The sequence below is a fragment of the Elephantulus edwardii genome, unplaced genomic scaffold, assembly GCF_000299155.1.
Source record: "Elephantulus edwardii isolate Elephantulus edwardi_28Jun2011 unplaced genomic scaffold, EleEdw1.0 scaffold00338, whole genome shotgun sequence".
Taxonomy (NCBI): Eukaryota; Metazoa; Chordata; class Mammalia; order Macroscelidea; family Macroscelididae; genus Elephantulus; species Elephantulus edwardii.
In genome coordinates, this window is record NW_006400088.1 from 2,230,359 (window position 1) to 2,245,481 (window position 15,123).

Consider the following 15,123-nt stretch of genomic DNA (forward strand, 5'->3'; position numbering starts at 1 on the left):
TGGGAGGGTGGAGGGATAGCACAGGAGGGCAAGGCCCTCTATGAGGTGGATTGATTCAGTGACTGGGATAATTGGGATGGGAGTATCAGGGACAGTGCGATTGGCACAGGACAGAGCAGAGTTTAGGGCTGTTGTACATATGGTCGCTTTGAGTCACAAGCTACTCGACAGCACATAACAACAACAACAACAACAACAACAACAACCTAGTAAACAATGTGTCTTGAGGATTATGCCATTTAAAAATTTTACTACGTGAAGTCAAACGGAGAGCAGCAGCCATCTATGGCAGTGAGCTTGTTAACGGATAAATTCAGAAATGACAGGTGAGAACACGGTCACAGAACCTGAACAATGCCACTGAATTGTGTATATAGAAAACTGCTTGGCTGGTACAACTTCTGCTGCGTAATCTTGGTATCAATAAAGCTGAGAGCAGCTGGAGGGGCTGTGGTTGGCTAGCTTTCCTAACTCCTCACCCCTACTGGTGCTAGAAAACACATTATGTGACAAGCCTCAATTTTCTGTAGGCACATTTTAGGATTGCTCTTGCCACTGAGTAAGAAAGCGCAGAAGTCAAGTTCTTCTATGTGAAAAATCAAGGCATCCCATATGACAGCCTTACCTGTCAGACCTTTGAGGTAGGACACTGCACATTAGCCAGCCCTAACAAAGCTGATGAATGACTGCACCAATCTGAATTACTTCAAAGAGATGAGCATAAGCCTGACCCTTGAGCCAATCCCAAACTGTAGTCGCAAGTAATTAAGCTACTAAATTTTGGAGTGCACGTTATACAACATATACCTGAAATATAAATTAGTGCATAAGGCCCAAAATATGTGGCACTAATCAGCTGAAGCTAGAAAGGGGTGCACATCCTGTCAGCAGAGTTATGGTAAGTGGAACTATTAACTGAAGCTAGTTAGATAATCGCTTATGTTCTACAGCAGCTAAACTATTAGCAAAATGTTTTCAGGAAATGTTCTAAGTTCCAGTGCTTGAAACACAGGGAAAGATGATGATCTAAAATGTTCAGCTTGTGAGCAGAATTCAGGGAGACCCAGGACTTGCTGGGTTGGATTCAGTCCAAGAAAGAAAAAAATGGCTTGAGGCTCTTAGCCAAATAGTGTGCGTACTCCGCCATTTACTAAGACGTCAAAATGATTTATGCTGGTATCTAGCAGATTGTATTAACTAGCAGTGTCTAGAATAGCTTTTGTAAATAATACTTTTGAGACATGGACTTAAGAGGAAAAGGATCTAAAATATACGCAAATCTTGGCAGTAACTCTTGAAGCAGGATTTACTTCGAGAGTGAAAACGTTAATTAGAAGTGCTTTTGAAAATTCAGTAATTTTAAGTTATAATTTATTGTAGGACCTGGAGAAGCTCAGTATCAGCTGGGAAAACTAGGCCAGGAGCTGACTGTGGAACAGACCACCAACTACTCATCTGCAAGTTCAAACTGAAGTTGAGGAAAATGAAACCAAATCCAAGGCCACCAAAATATGACTTTGAGTCTATCCCACCTGAATTTCACAACCATCTCAGGAAAAGGTTTGAGGCCTTGAACACTAATGACCAAAGACCAAACGAGTTGTGGGAGGATAGCAAGGGTATCATCCAGGAAGAGTGCAAACTGTCATTGCAAAGACAGAAGAAGAAAAGAAGACCAAAATGGATGTCAAAAGAGACTCTGAAGATTGCAATGGAGTACAGAGAAGCCAAAGCACAATGAAGAATTCAAGATACTGAAGAGTTGAATAGAAGATTTCAAAAGGCAGCATGGCATGACAAAGTAAAATATTACAATGAAACGTCCAAGGAATTGAAGTCAGAAAATCAAAAGGGCTGAACTCGCTCAGCATTTCTTAAGCTCAAGGAACTGAAGAACAAATTCAAACCTCCAGTTCCTATAATCAAGGATGCTTTAGGCAGGATATTAAATGATCCAGGAAGAATTAAAGGAAGATGGAAAGAATATACTGAGTCACTCTATCAAAAGGAATTGGTAGACACAAAAGAATTTCACGAGACAATGTATGAGCAAGAGCCTATGGTGATGAAAGAAGTAATTCAGGCTGCTTTGAAGGAAATGGCAAAAAATCCAGGAATAGATGGTATACCAATTGACATTATTTCAGCTAACAGATGCTGCCCTGGATGTGCCAACCAAGTTGTGCCAAGAAAGCTGGAGAACAACCACTTGGCCAACTGACTGGAAGAGATCTGTATTTGTTCCCATCCCAAAGAAAGGTGACAACAGAATGTGGAAACTATAGGACAATCTCATTGATTTCACATGCAAGCAAGATTCTACTGAAGATTATATCCAAAAACGACTGGAACAGCACATCAGCAGAGAACTGCCAGAAGTCCAGGCTGGGTTTAGAAGGGGTCATGGTACTAGGGATATTGTAGCTGATGTTAGATGGATCTTGGCTGAAAGCAGGGAATAAGAGAGGAATGTATATCTGTGTTTCATTGACTATGCAAAGGTGTTTGACTGTGCGGATCATAACAAACTATGGCTGACTCTGAGAAGAATGGGAATCCCAAAACACTTGATCGTTCTAATGTTAAACCTATACTTGGACCAGGAAGCAGTCATCAGAACAGAGCAAGGGAACACTACATGATTCAAAATTGGGAAGGGTGTACACCAGGGATATGTCCTGTCTCCATACCTTTTCAACCTTTATGCAGAACAGATTATCTAGGAGGCTGGGCTCTATGAGGAGAAATGTGGGGTCAAGATTGGTGGAAGATCTATCAACAATCTGTGTTATGCAGATGACAGAACCCTGCTTGCTGAAAGTGAGGAGGACTTGAAGCGCTTGCTGCAGAGGGTCAACGACTGAAGCCTACAATATGGATTGAGGCTCAATGTGAAGAAGACAAAGATTCTCACCACTGGACCAACTGGCAGCATCAGGATGGATGGTGAAGAGATTTGAGATTGTTCAAAGCTTCAGTTTGCTTGGCTCCACAGTCAACACTCTTGGCATCAGTAGCCAGGAAATTAAAAGGTGCATTGCCATGGGAAAGTCTGCTGTTAGGGACCTCTCCAAAGTACTGAAGAGCAATGGTGTCTCTCTGGAGACTAAGGTGCGTCTGATACAGGCTTTGGTCTTCGCAATCACTTGTTATGCATCAGAGAGTTGGACAATGACCAAGGAGGATAGAAGGAGAATTGATGCCTTTGAGCTGTGGTGCTGGAGAAGAGTATTGAGAGTACCATGGACTGCTAGGAAAACAGATTCATCCTGGAAAGGGTTAAATGGGGTGGCTCCTTGGAGGCAAGGATTCTGAGGCTCCGTCTAACATACTTTGGGCATGTTTTGAGGAGAGACCGGTCCTTGGAGAAGGACATCATGCTTGGTAGGGTGCAGGGAAAGTGCAGGAGGGGAAGGCCCTCTAATGAGGTGGATTGATTCAGTGACTAGGGTAATTGGGATGGGAGTGTCAAAGACAGAGTTTAGGGCTGTTGTTCATATAGGGTCACTATGATTCACAAGCGACTCGACAGCACATAACAACAACAGGACCATATTTAATTCTTTTAAGAGCCATCAGTTTCCCACTGCTACTATTATCATTCTACATTCTAGCCCAGGGCTCCAATTTCGCCATCCCATCCCAGCCATCTTCTTGTTAAGTGTCATCCAGTCAATTATCATAGTGACCCTATGAGCAACAGGTCTGAATTTTGTCATCCTGCACCATGGCCATGACCTCTGATATGAGACCATTTTTACTGTATCAATGCATCTTCTTGGCAGTCACCCTCCACCTTTTGTTCACCCTCCACCTTTCCCATTGTGCTGTCTGTCGAACAACTGGCCCCTCCAGATAACATATCTAAAGGATGTGAGGGTCTGTGCCTTTAAGGAACACCTTGGTTACATTTCCTCCAGGACAGACTCATTTGTTCTTTTGGCAGTCCATGGGATAGTCAGTATTCTTTCTGAACACAATTCAGACATTGATTCTTCTGTCTTCCTTATTTATTGTCCAATGTTCAGATACATACAAGGCAATGGAAAAATGCACCTAGTCTGAACTGGCACATCAGTCTTTAACGGACATTGTTGTTCTTTAGTACTTTGGAGAAATCCTTGACAGATTTCCCCAAAGCAACTTTTTTTTTTCATTTCTAAATGTAAAGTAAAATGAAACAGATGACAACTTATTTAATACTTCCATCACGATGTTGTCAAATGGCCCAATGTCACTGCTAAGTCCAGTACTGCTCATTGTATCATTGTGCCATTTTATCACCTGCAACCCATAGCAACAGCTCTGATGCCTGCCCTATTCTGAGCCAGTCTCACCGACTCTGACACACAAACCCTCACTGCCCCAGGTACTGATATAAAATGATCTCATCTGTGGTCTTCTTCTCTTGTGCAACACCTTCATGTTTCTGAGCATGATGTCTTGCTCCAAGGACCTCTTGGCCATGTGCCCGACATATGTAATATGGAGCTTCAAAATCCTAGCCTCCAAGAAAGCCTGGTTTCACCTAAGACAGACCTGTTTTTGTTTTCTTGGCAGTCCATGGTATGTTCAACTCTTATCCAGTACCAGTTTGAAGGCATCAAAGATACTTTTATCATTCTTGGTCATTGTCCAGCTCTCTGATGCATAGCAAGTAACTGCAAAGACCATGGCCTTGATTAGACACACATTAGTCTCTAGAGTGACATTGCTGATTTTTAGTACTCTGGAGAGGTCCCTGACATCATTTTCCCGGCACAATTTGTCTTTTGATTTCCTGACTGCTGGTGCTAAGAGTGCTGATTGTGGAGCCAAGAAAGCTATAATTGGGTTTTGTTTTTTTTAAAAAAATATTTTCTATCATTAATTTTAATGAAAGTTTAAAGAGACTTTGGATTTCCATTCATTCACTGTTGCACTTTCTAACAGCCCACCCCTCCCAGTTCTCACTCCTCTTCGAAAAAATTCTTTCACTGTTATACAATCCCTCCCCCCACGTCCACTCCAATACCCAGTCTTCATTTTGAAAAGTAAAATAAAATAAAAATTCTTTGTTATACAATCCCTCCCCCCACGTCCACTCCAATACCCAGTCTTCATTTTGAAAAGTAAAATAAAATAAAAATTCTTTGTTATACAATCCCTCCCCCCAAGTCCACTCCACTCCACTATGCAGCCTTCGTTCTGGTCTCCTGTCTTGACAATAATACCTAATCATATATCCTTTTTAAAGTTCTCTCCCTCATCTGTTTCAATGCAGTATAATTTAGCCCATCTTTCTCAGTCTTTCCCCAACCCCAATGTCAGTCCCATTTTACAACAGTGGCACTATGATTTGTCCTTCTGAGACTGAGAAATTTCTCTCAGCATAATGTCCTCAAGGGTCATTCATTTTGTATAATATTTCATTAGTTCCTTTTCAATGCAGAGTAGTATTTCATTGTGTGAATATACCACAGCTTCTCTATCCATTCATTTCTTGATGGTTACTTAGGTTGTTTCCAAATTGTTGCTATTGTGAACAAAGCCACAATAAACATGAATTTGCATATATATGCTTGAATGGCGGTTATGGTTTCTTTGGGGTATATTCCCAGTAGTGGAATTGCTGAGTCAAATGGTATTTCTATTTGCAACTTTTTTTTCCATACAGCCTTCCATAGAGGTTGCACCATTTTACACTCCCACCAACAGTGAATAAGGGTTCCCGTTTCTCCACATCCTCACCAGCATTTGTTTGCTGTTCTGTTAAATTTTGCTATTCTTACTGGCTGGGGTGAGTTGATATCGAATAGTTGTTTTGATTTGCAACTTTTCTAGAGCTAGGGATTTTGAACATTTCTTCATGTGCTTGTTGGGCATCTGAATGTCCTCTCTGGTGAAGCATACCCTGTGCCCATTTTTCAACTGGGTTGTTAAATTCTAGATATAAGTCCCTTATCTGACATGTCATTGCCAGTTATTTTTTCCCAGTCTGTGGCTTCTCTTTTTACCCTGTTGGTGAAATTTCTGGATGTGTACAGGGATTTGATTCTTAAAGGTCTGAAAGCTAGAATTGTTAACAATCTCAATCTCCTTTCGATAATGGTGCTGCCAACTTGACTAGTGGTGAGAATATTTGTCTTCTTGACGTTGAGCTTCAATCTATACTGAAGATTACAGTCCTTGACCTTCTGCAGCAAGCACATTAGGTCATCCTCTGTTTCAGCACACAAGGTTGTGTATATGCTGTATAAAGACTGACAAGGTGTAGAGACAGGACACTTTCCTGACATACTCTCTTCCTGATTTTGAATCGGTGTTTACCTGCTGTGTTCTGAGGACTGTTTCCTTGTCCAAGTAAGCACAGGTTTCATGTAAGCACAATCAAGCATTCTGGGATTCTCATTTTCCTCAGAGTTAGCCACAATTTGTTGTGACTCAGAAAGTCGAATGTCTGTGCATAGTTAATGAAACACAGACATTTCTCTGGTACTCTGCTTTCTGCCAAGATCCACCTGACTTGGCGGCAAAGTCTCTTGTACCACAACTTCTTCTAAATGCAGCTTGTATTTCTAGTAGTTCTCTGTCAATGTACTGTTTCAGTTATTTCTAGTAAATATCGCCCCCTCCCCTCGTCACTAGTTTATTTACAAAATTCGAATACATTGTTTTCAAGAACTAATTCTTTCAATTTACCTCACCCTTCCCATCAATTTGTACAACCCCCATGATTAATCTCCCTCATCCCTCTGCTTCCAACCTCTCCCACCCCTCTTGGATCCTTACACTGATTCTACAATAAAGGTTTTATACAATATTTATCCTTGTGGGACTGAGTTAGTTTCCTCAGCATAATGCTCTCTAATCCCTCCCAAGTTATGTAATAAATTTACAAAATCATTGCTCCTGAGTGCTGAATAGCATTCCATTGTGTGATTGTACCAAAATTTCTCAATTCATTCATTTGTGGTTTGTCTTTTGGACTTTCCATGTTCTTGTCATGGTGAATAATGCTATGAAATTTGGTGTACAAATCTCAGTCTATGACTCAGTTCTTGTTTTCTTAGGGTATATTCCAAGAAGTGGAACAGCTGGGTCATCTGGAATTTCTTTGTTCAGCTTTTTGAGAAAGTGCCAAACTGCAGAATGGTTGTGCCATTTTACAATCCCACCAACAATGTATAAGAGTCAATTGATATTCAACAAGGAAATAAAAACTATCATATGAGGAAATGACAACCTCTTCAACAAATGGTGCTGGCAGAACTGGACTTCCACCTGCAGAAAGCTGAAACAGGATCTACATCTCACACCATACATAAAATTAAACTCAGTGTGGATCAGAGACCTGGGAGTAAAGCCCCAAACCATAACGTTCATAGAGACAAACTGGGATTAAGCTTAGAAGCGCTAGTCCAAGCTATCAAGAGATTGCCGAATACAACCAGAAATGCACAATCTAAAGAGGATAAAATTGATGTATGGGACTGTCAAAAGATTAAATCCATGCGTGCATCAAAAACTTTTTCTAACAGGGTGAAAAGAAAACCTACAGACTGGGAACAAACAATTGGTAATACCATCTCAGACAAGAGTCTTATAACAAAAGCTTACAGAATACTCTTACGCCTCCACAAGAAAAAGACTGATAACTCAATCACAAAATGGGCAAAAGACATGGAAAGAATTTTCAGAGAGGAAGAAAATTCAAATGGCAAACAAACACATGAAATGCTCCAAATCACTGGCAATAAGAGAGATGAAAATCAAAACCACAATGAGGTGCCATCTCACTCCAGTAACAGTCGCAAAGTTTGACAGGGCAGCAAGTAATAAATGTTAGAGAGGATGTGGTGAGGGAGGAATTCTGGTTAATCTCCAGCAGGATTTTGCTAGTGTGTCATACTGGTGAAATTGTTTGATGATTTTTGGATCTCTTCCAGTCAACTGGCCAGGTAGGTGTTCTCCAGATTTAATACACTCTAGTGAACATACCCAGGGTAGCATCTGTTTGTTGAACTGTATCAACAGGTATTCCATCAATTCCTGGAGCTTACTTTTTTGCCATATCCTTCAGAGCAGCTAAACTTCCTCCATCAACATTGCCTCTTGATTCTATGCCGGTTCTTGAAATTCTGTCAGCCAATTCTTTTTGGTACAGTGACTTTGTATACTCCTTCCACATTTTTTTAAGCTTCCTTAATCATTCAATATTCTACCCATAGTACCTTTAAGCATTGTAACTCACAGTCTGAACTGGTTCTTTAGTTCCTTCATCTTAAGAAATACAGAGCATTGTCAACCCTTTTGATTTTCTGACTCCATTTCTTTGTGCATTTCACTGTAATACTTTTCCTTGTCTTTACAAGGTGCCCTTTGAAATCTTCCATTCAGTGCCTTAACTTCTTGATTTCCTTCGTTTTGGCTTCTTGACACTCTAGTGCAATATTCAGCCTCTTCTGACATTCATTTTGGTCTTCCTCCTTTTTTGTAATGAACTTTTGCAATCTTCATGGATGATATTTTTTAGCATCTTCCCCACAGCTCTTCTGGTCTTCATTCATTAGTGTTAATGGCCTCAAATTTGTCCCTGAGCTGGGTTTTTTAATTCAGGGGGGAGAGACTCAAGAACAAACTTTTATTCCTGTGGGCATGATTTGACCTATTTTAGCTTTAATTTGAACTTGCATATGAGTAGCTGATGGTCTGTTCCACAATCAGCATCTGGCCTAGATTTCACTGTTGCTACTGGACTCATAGCGATGCTGTACAAAAAAGCTTGAACCTGTCTATCCTGTGCCATCCGCATCTTCAATGCACTTGAGCCCATTGCTGCAGACACTTTGTCAATCCATCTCATTGAGGGGCTTCCTCTGTTTTGCTGACAACATGCCCAAAACATGTGAGATTAAGTTTCATCAACATTCCTTCTAAATAGCACTCTGGCTGCACCTTCTCTAAGACATATCTGTTTGTTCTTTTGGAAGCCCTTGGAATGTTCAGCACTATTCAACATCCCAACTCAAAAAGAATCATGTTTTCTTTGTTCAGTCTTATTAATTTTTCACATTGTCTAAAGTCCTTTAAATTTAGACTTTAACCTTCAAAGTCACCCTAACCTTAATAAGACCTCCTTTAGCCATAAAGTAGACTGTGAATAGAAACTTGGGCATTTTGCCTTTAATGATTAAAGAGCTTATATTTTCATGTCTCATTTTTCTTTTAAGAAAATTACGACACTCTTTGGTTTTTAATGAAAAAGAACAGATATAAGAAAAACAATATCCAAGAGTAATGAACAGCATTAACAAAATGATGGAGTTGGCGTCATGCATCAGACACTAGAATTCCAGAGTACAAAGACTACATACCACATTTAAAAGTCAGCAATTGAGTCAAACAAAATAGATTATCTGGCAGATTGTTTTGAGCTCAAACAGACACCTTCTACAACTACTACGCTTATCATTTTTTGCTCTTGAAGCCTCTGATTGAAGATGCTATCATGGAAAGATTAAATAGAAACATATGAAATAATTTTTCATTTATTCATGAATATGCTTGTCAAATTCCATTTTCTATACACTATGGTATTCATTCCATTTTCTGTACTCCTAGATATACATATTTTAAAAAATATTTAACTTCCGTTTTGTGAAGAAATGAAATATTTTCTGGAAAAAGAGAAATTTTTTTTTATTGTTCTCTAGCAACATACTTAAATCTCACTCTACTAACTCATTTAAATGCCCTTGTTTTCTCCCAATCTAGCTTATACAATTCTATTACAGTTAGTACTGCTTTATCCTGTTATATATAATACATAATTAAGGAACATTTTTGTAATAAACGTTTCTCTTGGATATGATATATAACAATTTAACACTTCTCAGCAGTGACTCAAATGTACCGAAAATGTATGCTTCTTTACAAGGCACACACATTTACAGGTTCAAATCTTTATTGTTTTAAAATTCTACATGTCTTTTACAATACAATATTTTGTTATTTAAATGACCTCTATATGGTTAATATACAATGAACATGTGTTTTTCCTGAAACTCAACCATGAATTACAATTTCATCAATATGATTATTCTAAATAGAGTAATAAACAAGTTGGGAAGGTTTGAGTGTTTCATTTGAAACTGTCAATGGCACAGACATTTGACACTTCCCTTTAGAACCCAGATGACCAACCACTGAAAAGTGCTTTTAAAGACTGCTGATAATTTACATATGGCTGACCTTAAAAAAATCAGTCAATCAAATTACACAGTTCCTTTTTTAAACACCACAGGGCATTTAAAAAAAAAATGAAACAATTTGCTTTAGTAATCTACAGAGGCAAACTCAAAAGTATGATTATCTGCATGCATGATAATACTCCTCTTTAAATAGTTTTAAAGAATTTAAACATTTTATAAAGAATGTGTTAAAGAGTGCAAGTTATCTGATACTGGCTTCACAAAAGGACAAATGCTGGTAATAATAACTAACATTTAACATCTAAGTTCAAGCTAATGTATATTTAACAGGCAATTAATATGGCTAATTACAAGCCATAATGCACAGGGTATGTATGCCCTTTGAGAAAATGAACTAGTTTGGTCCGCATTTCTAGAATTATCTGGGTTTAAAAAAAATAAAACCAAAACCAAACAAAAACCCAAAATAAAACCATTTTAATTCAGCCAAGAGTCTGATGAATTTATTGTTGCTAAATGTAGCCAGTTAAAAAGTCAATGTTGTACATCAAGGAAGAGTACTGTCACGCTGACTCTGTATAAAAGGATGGCCTGTTTTGGGAGTGATAAATGATGCTGTAAGACGGGTCAAAAATGTTATTAATTTCTTCTATTAAACTTTCTTATTCCAGGACACCGCTTTCACTCTATAAAACTTTGTCCCCAAAGGAACTTTAAATCGGTTTTGTGCCTAGAAGGAAAAGGAAATAAAATCACTTAAATGACTAAACCAAATTACACAAATATCCCTCTGTCAGGAAACTTTATCAAATTACACAAAACTGAAGCGTGACCATATGAGAATATTTAGCTACAACTATTAATGGAAGTTGATAATCATCAATATCAAATAAATCTAAATAATACAGCTTTACATAATCTTAATGTCTTACTCTAAAGACTAGAATGACAAGGAAGGTGGGAAAATTGTGTAGTCGCTTTTACTAATTCTATGGTATATTAATATCAGGTGTATTTTTTTTCTCTTTACATTGTTATTCAGCAGGGGTAAGTTATTAAAGTATCAAGTCTACTTACTGAAAATATTTTACTTTCATAGTCATCAGTTATATATTAGCAGGGTTAGATTGTTGATAATTTATTCTAATGTCTACAGACAACTTATGAAATTGATGGTCTGAATTTAATGAAATTTAAGCTCTGCCCACAGCACAACAATTCCTATATAAAAAGCAGTATGATTCTCTTTTCTAGAATTTATAGTTTGACAGCACATATGCTCTCATTTGTTTTACCTTCTTTGCTTGGCAATATTCCTTTTCCATTACTTTTCCAAGTACCCAGGGTCTTCTAGATGCACCTGAAGCTGATGAATCAAATTGTTAAAATTTATTTTAAAAGATTATTGAATTAAAGTAACACTTTAATTACTTTAGCACTTTTGAAACTGCTGAAACTGAAATGCATAGCTGTATGTAATATAATTAATTTTCAACCATAGATTTTACCCCTCTCAACTAAATATAGATAGAATATAAAAGTATAGACAAAGTTCAAGAAATATTAATAATCTAATATACACAAATGAACAAAGAAATCTAGGAATTCTAAGCTAACTCAATAGTGCCATCTACTGAAAGAAGACACAAAAATGACTTTTCCCAGATCTGCAAAGTTATTAAAAAAAAAAAGAAAAAAAAAATTATTCTCTTAGGTTCCAAGTAAAACATAGTTATTTGGAAAATAATGTTTGAAACATGTCTTCAAAGGAAGGAGCAAAATCTTTCACAAGTTTGTACTCAACAGTGCCTGCTACAGCAGTATAGGGACAGTTAATATATATTCTGACTCTTAAGAGTTCCATTGCACAGAGATGACTTGTTTTCTAGAGTTACCAAGGCTATAATTTATTGTTCATAGGGTCACTATGAACTGTAGTTTCTAAATGACAGCACAAAACAACAACAATCTTTCCAGAAGCTGATTGCCACAGTTATATGTCCTCTGGAGATGCTGTGGGGTTTGAATTACAGACCTTTCATTAGCAGCTGAGCCATTATGCCACTAGAGTTCCATGTGAGCAGAGTGCATGCCTAATGAATACATAAGTGAAGATAAAGAACTACAAAAATAAAAAAGGATTGTGCTTGAATGAAAGGATGCTTGCATGAAAAATCATGTGAAAAGCTAAGAAGACATACTCATTCTCTTTTTAAGTTTATCAGAAGAGGAATTCAAGAAATTATTATTTTGTTTAGCATGAAATGGTTAAGGTTCTCATCAGAAGTATTAAACACACCTTACTACATAAATGTAGCAAAATACAAAATATATCTGGGGGTGGGAAATGTATTTTTTTAAACAATATAACTGATATATACAGATATATAACTGAAATATACAGATATTTTCACAAGATAGATAAAACCCTTATACCACAGCATGTGGAAAATATTCTCAACAGCATTTCCCAGTCAATTTCTAAGGACTGAAAGGAGTCCTCTTAAAATGAAGTATTTGACTGGCACCTGGAAAGTAAGAGGGATATATTCCATATTGAGTCTCACTATCAAAGGCATTAAAACATCCTGATAATATACACACCCTTAGGGTAACCCTGATTAGCATACTCCCAAGGAGCCATCTCTGGTTTGAAGTCCTTGGGAGGATAGGAGAGAGCAGCAATAGGTTTTATGGACAAGACTTAACTCCGCTAGACATTTATTATCTTGTGTTGAAGGAAGAGAGTTTGAAAAATACAGAATCACTCAGGAGACAAGATAACGTAAGTTATCTTGGTGATGAGTTCAAATGAGCTGACAGTCTATGATGCAAATAATTTTGTTTTCTCTTTGATTCCTTAAAAAGAAAAAGGATAACAGACATTTGTATTTAATTTAAATAAAATTCACAGCCTTGAGACAAAATACAAGTACTGGATAATGAAAAACCAAAGGATGATAAAACAGAACATTTATTAAAATGGACTAATAATTCTCATATAATTCTACTAGTGCTAGAAGTTATTTTTGGTGAAGCAAAGTAATGCATGTTGGTTAGTGATTCAAGTCCATCAGCTGCTCCACGGGAGAAAGATGGGCAGTCTCCTGCCTTAAAGATCTGCAGCCTTGGAAACCTGATGGAGGGTCAGTATGAATCGGAATTGATTTGATGGGAGCGTGTTTATTTTTTTAATCTTTGTCAATTCAATCCTTAGTCAATTAAATATTCAGATCAACAGATCTATTACATGGATCTATACTCTGAATTTCCAAATGTCAGTAGAATTTAAATAGAAACCAAAGTAATATATACAACTTTATAACACAGAAGAAATATCTTAAAGATATTTACTCAAGGTTTATTATGTAATTTTGAATGTGACACTTACCACCCTCACCTGGTTTGAGATCCAGGCCAGGTAGAGACTCTGAATGCAGAAAGTATAAAGTAGGGCTAACAGTAAATAATACATAATTGTCATGGCGTTCATCTAGGATGATGAGTACCAAATCTCCCACCTGGAAACTGGAGAAAGTAATGCAATTTTAATATACAGTGACTATTATGGAAATGTAAATAAATATTTAGCAACACCCAACTAGGCAAGTATTAATGCAAAAGTAAATTTTACATTTGTAAGTTATTCTTCTCATACTCTGTGAAAGCTTCCTAAAATGTGCTGGGCACACACCATGGATGTTCAAAGAACAGTAGTGCAAATGTCAGACACTGAGTGTCTCAAGGCAAATGTTCAACATTAACAAGCACTCAAAAAGAGGAAAACCATGCTTGGATAAAGAGATGAAAGATATGCCCCATTATATTTAACCTAGTCATATGAAGATTATAGTTCTAATCTTTCAAATTATTAGGAGAAATAAGTTTCCGTCAGATTTGTGATGAAGTTACATCATAATTGGTCAAAGGGGCAAAAAAAAAATTAACTAGAACCAATTTTTCTAGTGTTCCCTTGAGAGTGCTATTAACATAAAGAGAAAGTTAAGTAAGATTCAGGGGGTTGGAACAAGACAATGTATATTTAAAGTCTGAATGAAAGAAACAAGGAAAATGAGAAGCAGATACAACTGTTACATGTTGTTCTTTAGTGCCTGAGAGGAATGCTCAAAACATACTCAATAATTTATGAATACTTTCAAGACCATGACATGGAGCTCTGTTGGCCTACTGGTTAAGGACAGCACATAACAACATCATACTTGCTATATCATCACATCAGGGGCGGTAAGGAAGGTGTTTTAAAAAGCTGCCTTATAGTCATTAAATATTACATATTATAAAACAATATAAATATTTAGAGACCTATCAACATGTATGAAGAAGATACTGTTGTGGCTGAACTCAGAACATGTTACTAAGATGGTGACTCTCTGAACTGGGCCATTTAAACACATCCCTTTCTATTGTCTGAAAGATTACTCATCCACTTGACATACGCTTTTGTAAACAGATACCACCCAATTCTTTCAAATTACTGACAGAAGATAAAATGAGAAGTCAAAAATTAGTAACCATGAAGTTATTGCAGAAATAATAATTTAGTGAAGAAACCTATAACAAAGAAAAAGAAGGGAAGAAAAAAGGAAGAAAAATGGAGAGGAATTACTAGGGCAGACATACTGTCGAGTTTATGAAGGAATATATATATAAGATACAATGGTGACTTGAAAAAACAGGGTAATAAAAGGCATTGATCAATTGTATATCATTATATAAAACAATGTAAATCCATGAAATACAATGCATATGAATAACTACAAAATTAAAACAAAATTTAGCTCAGATTTTTGCATCCAGAAAGACAGTATTAGAAAATACTTTTAGGCGGGCTGCCCTCGGCCCCCTGCCCTGGGCGAGCCGTCGCGGCCCTCTGCCCGGGGCGGGCTTCCCTCGGCCCCCGGCCCGGGGC

At 37.4% G+C, this 15,123-nt stretch overlaps 1 protein-coding gene across 1 annotated transcript in view; it reads right to left on the reverse strand.

Annotated features, from left to right (window-relative positions):
• Positions 1-10,491: 10,491 nt before the first annotated feature.
• The window catches only part of RB1CC1 (RB1-inducible coiled-coil 1), a 58,504-nt gene continuing 53,872 nt past the window's right edge, over positions 10,492-15,123 (reverse strand). Inside the window, exons 21-23 of the mRNA XM_006901610.1 lie at positions 13,585-13,721; positions 11,489-11,559; positions 10,492-10,923 (exon numbers count right to left, since the gene is read on the reverse strand). Coding sequence (XP_006901672.1) covers positions 10,846-10,923; positions 11,489-11,559; positions 13,585-13,721 — 286 coding nt within the window. The 3' untranslated portion in view covers positions 10,492-10,845. The remainder of the gene's footprint in view (positions 10,924-11,488; positions 11,560-13,584; positions 13,722-15,123) is intronic.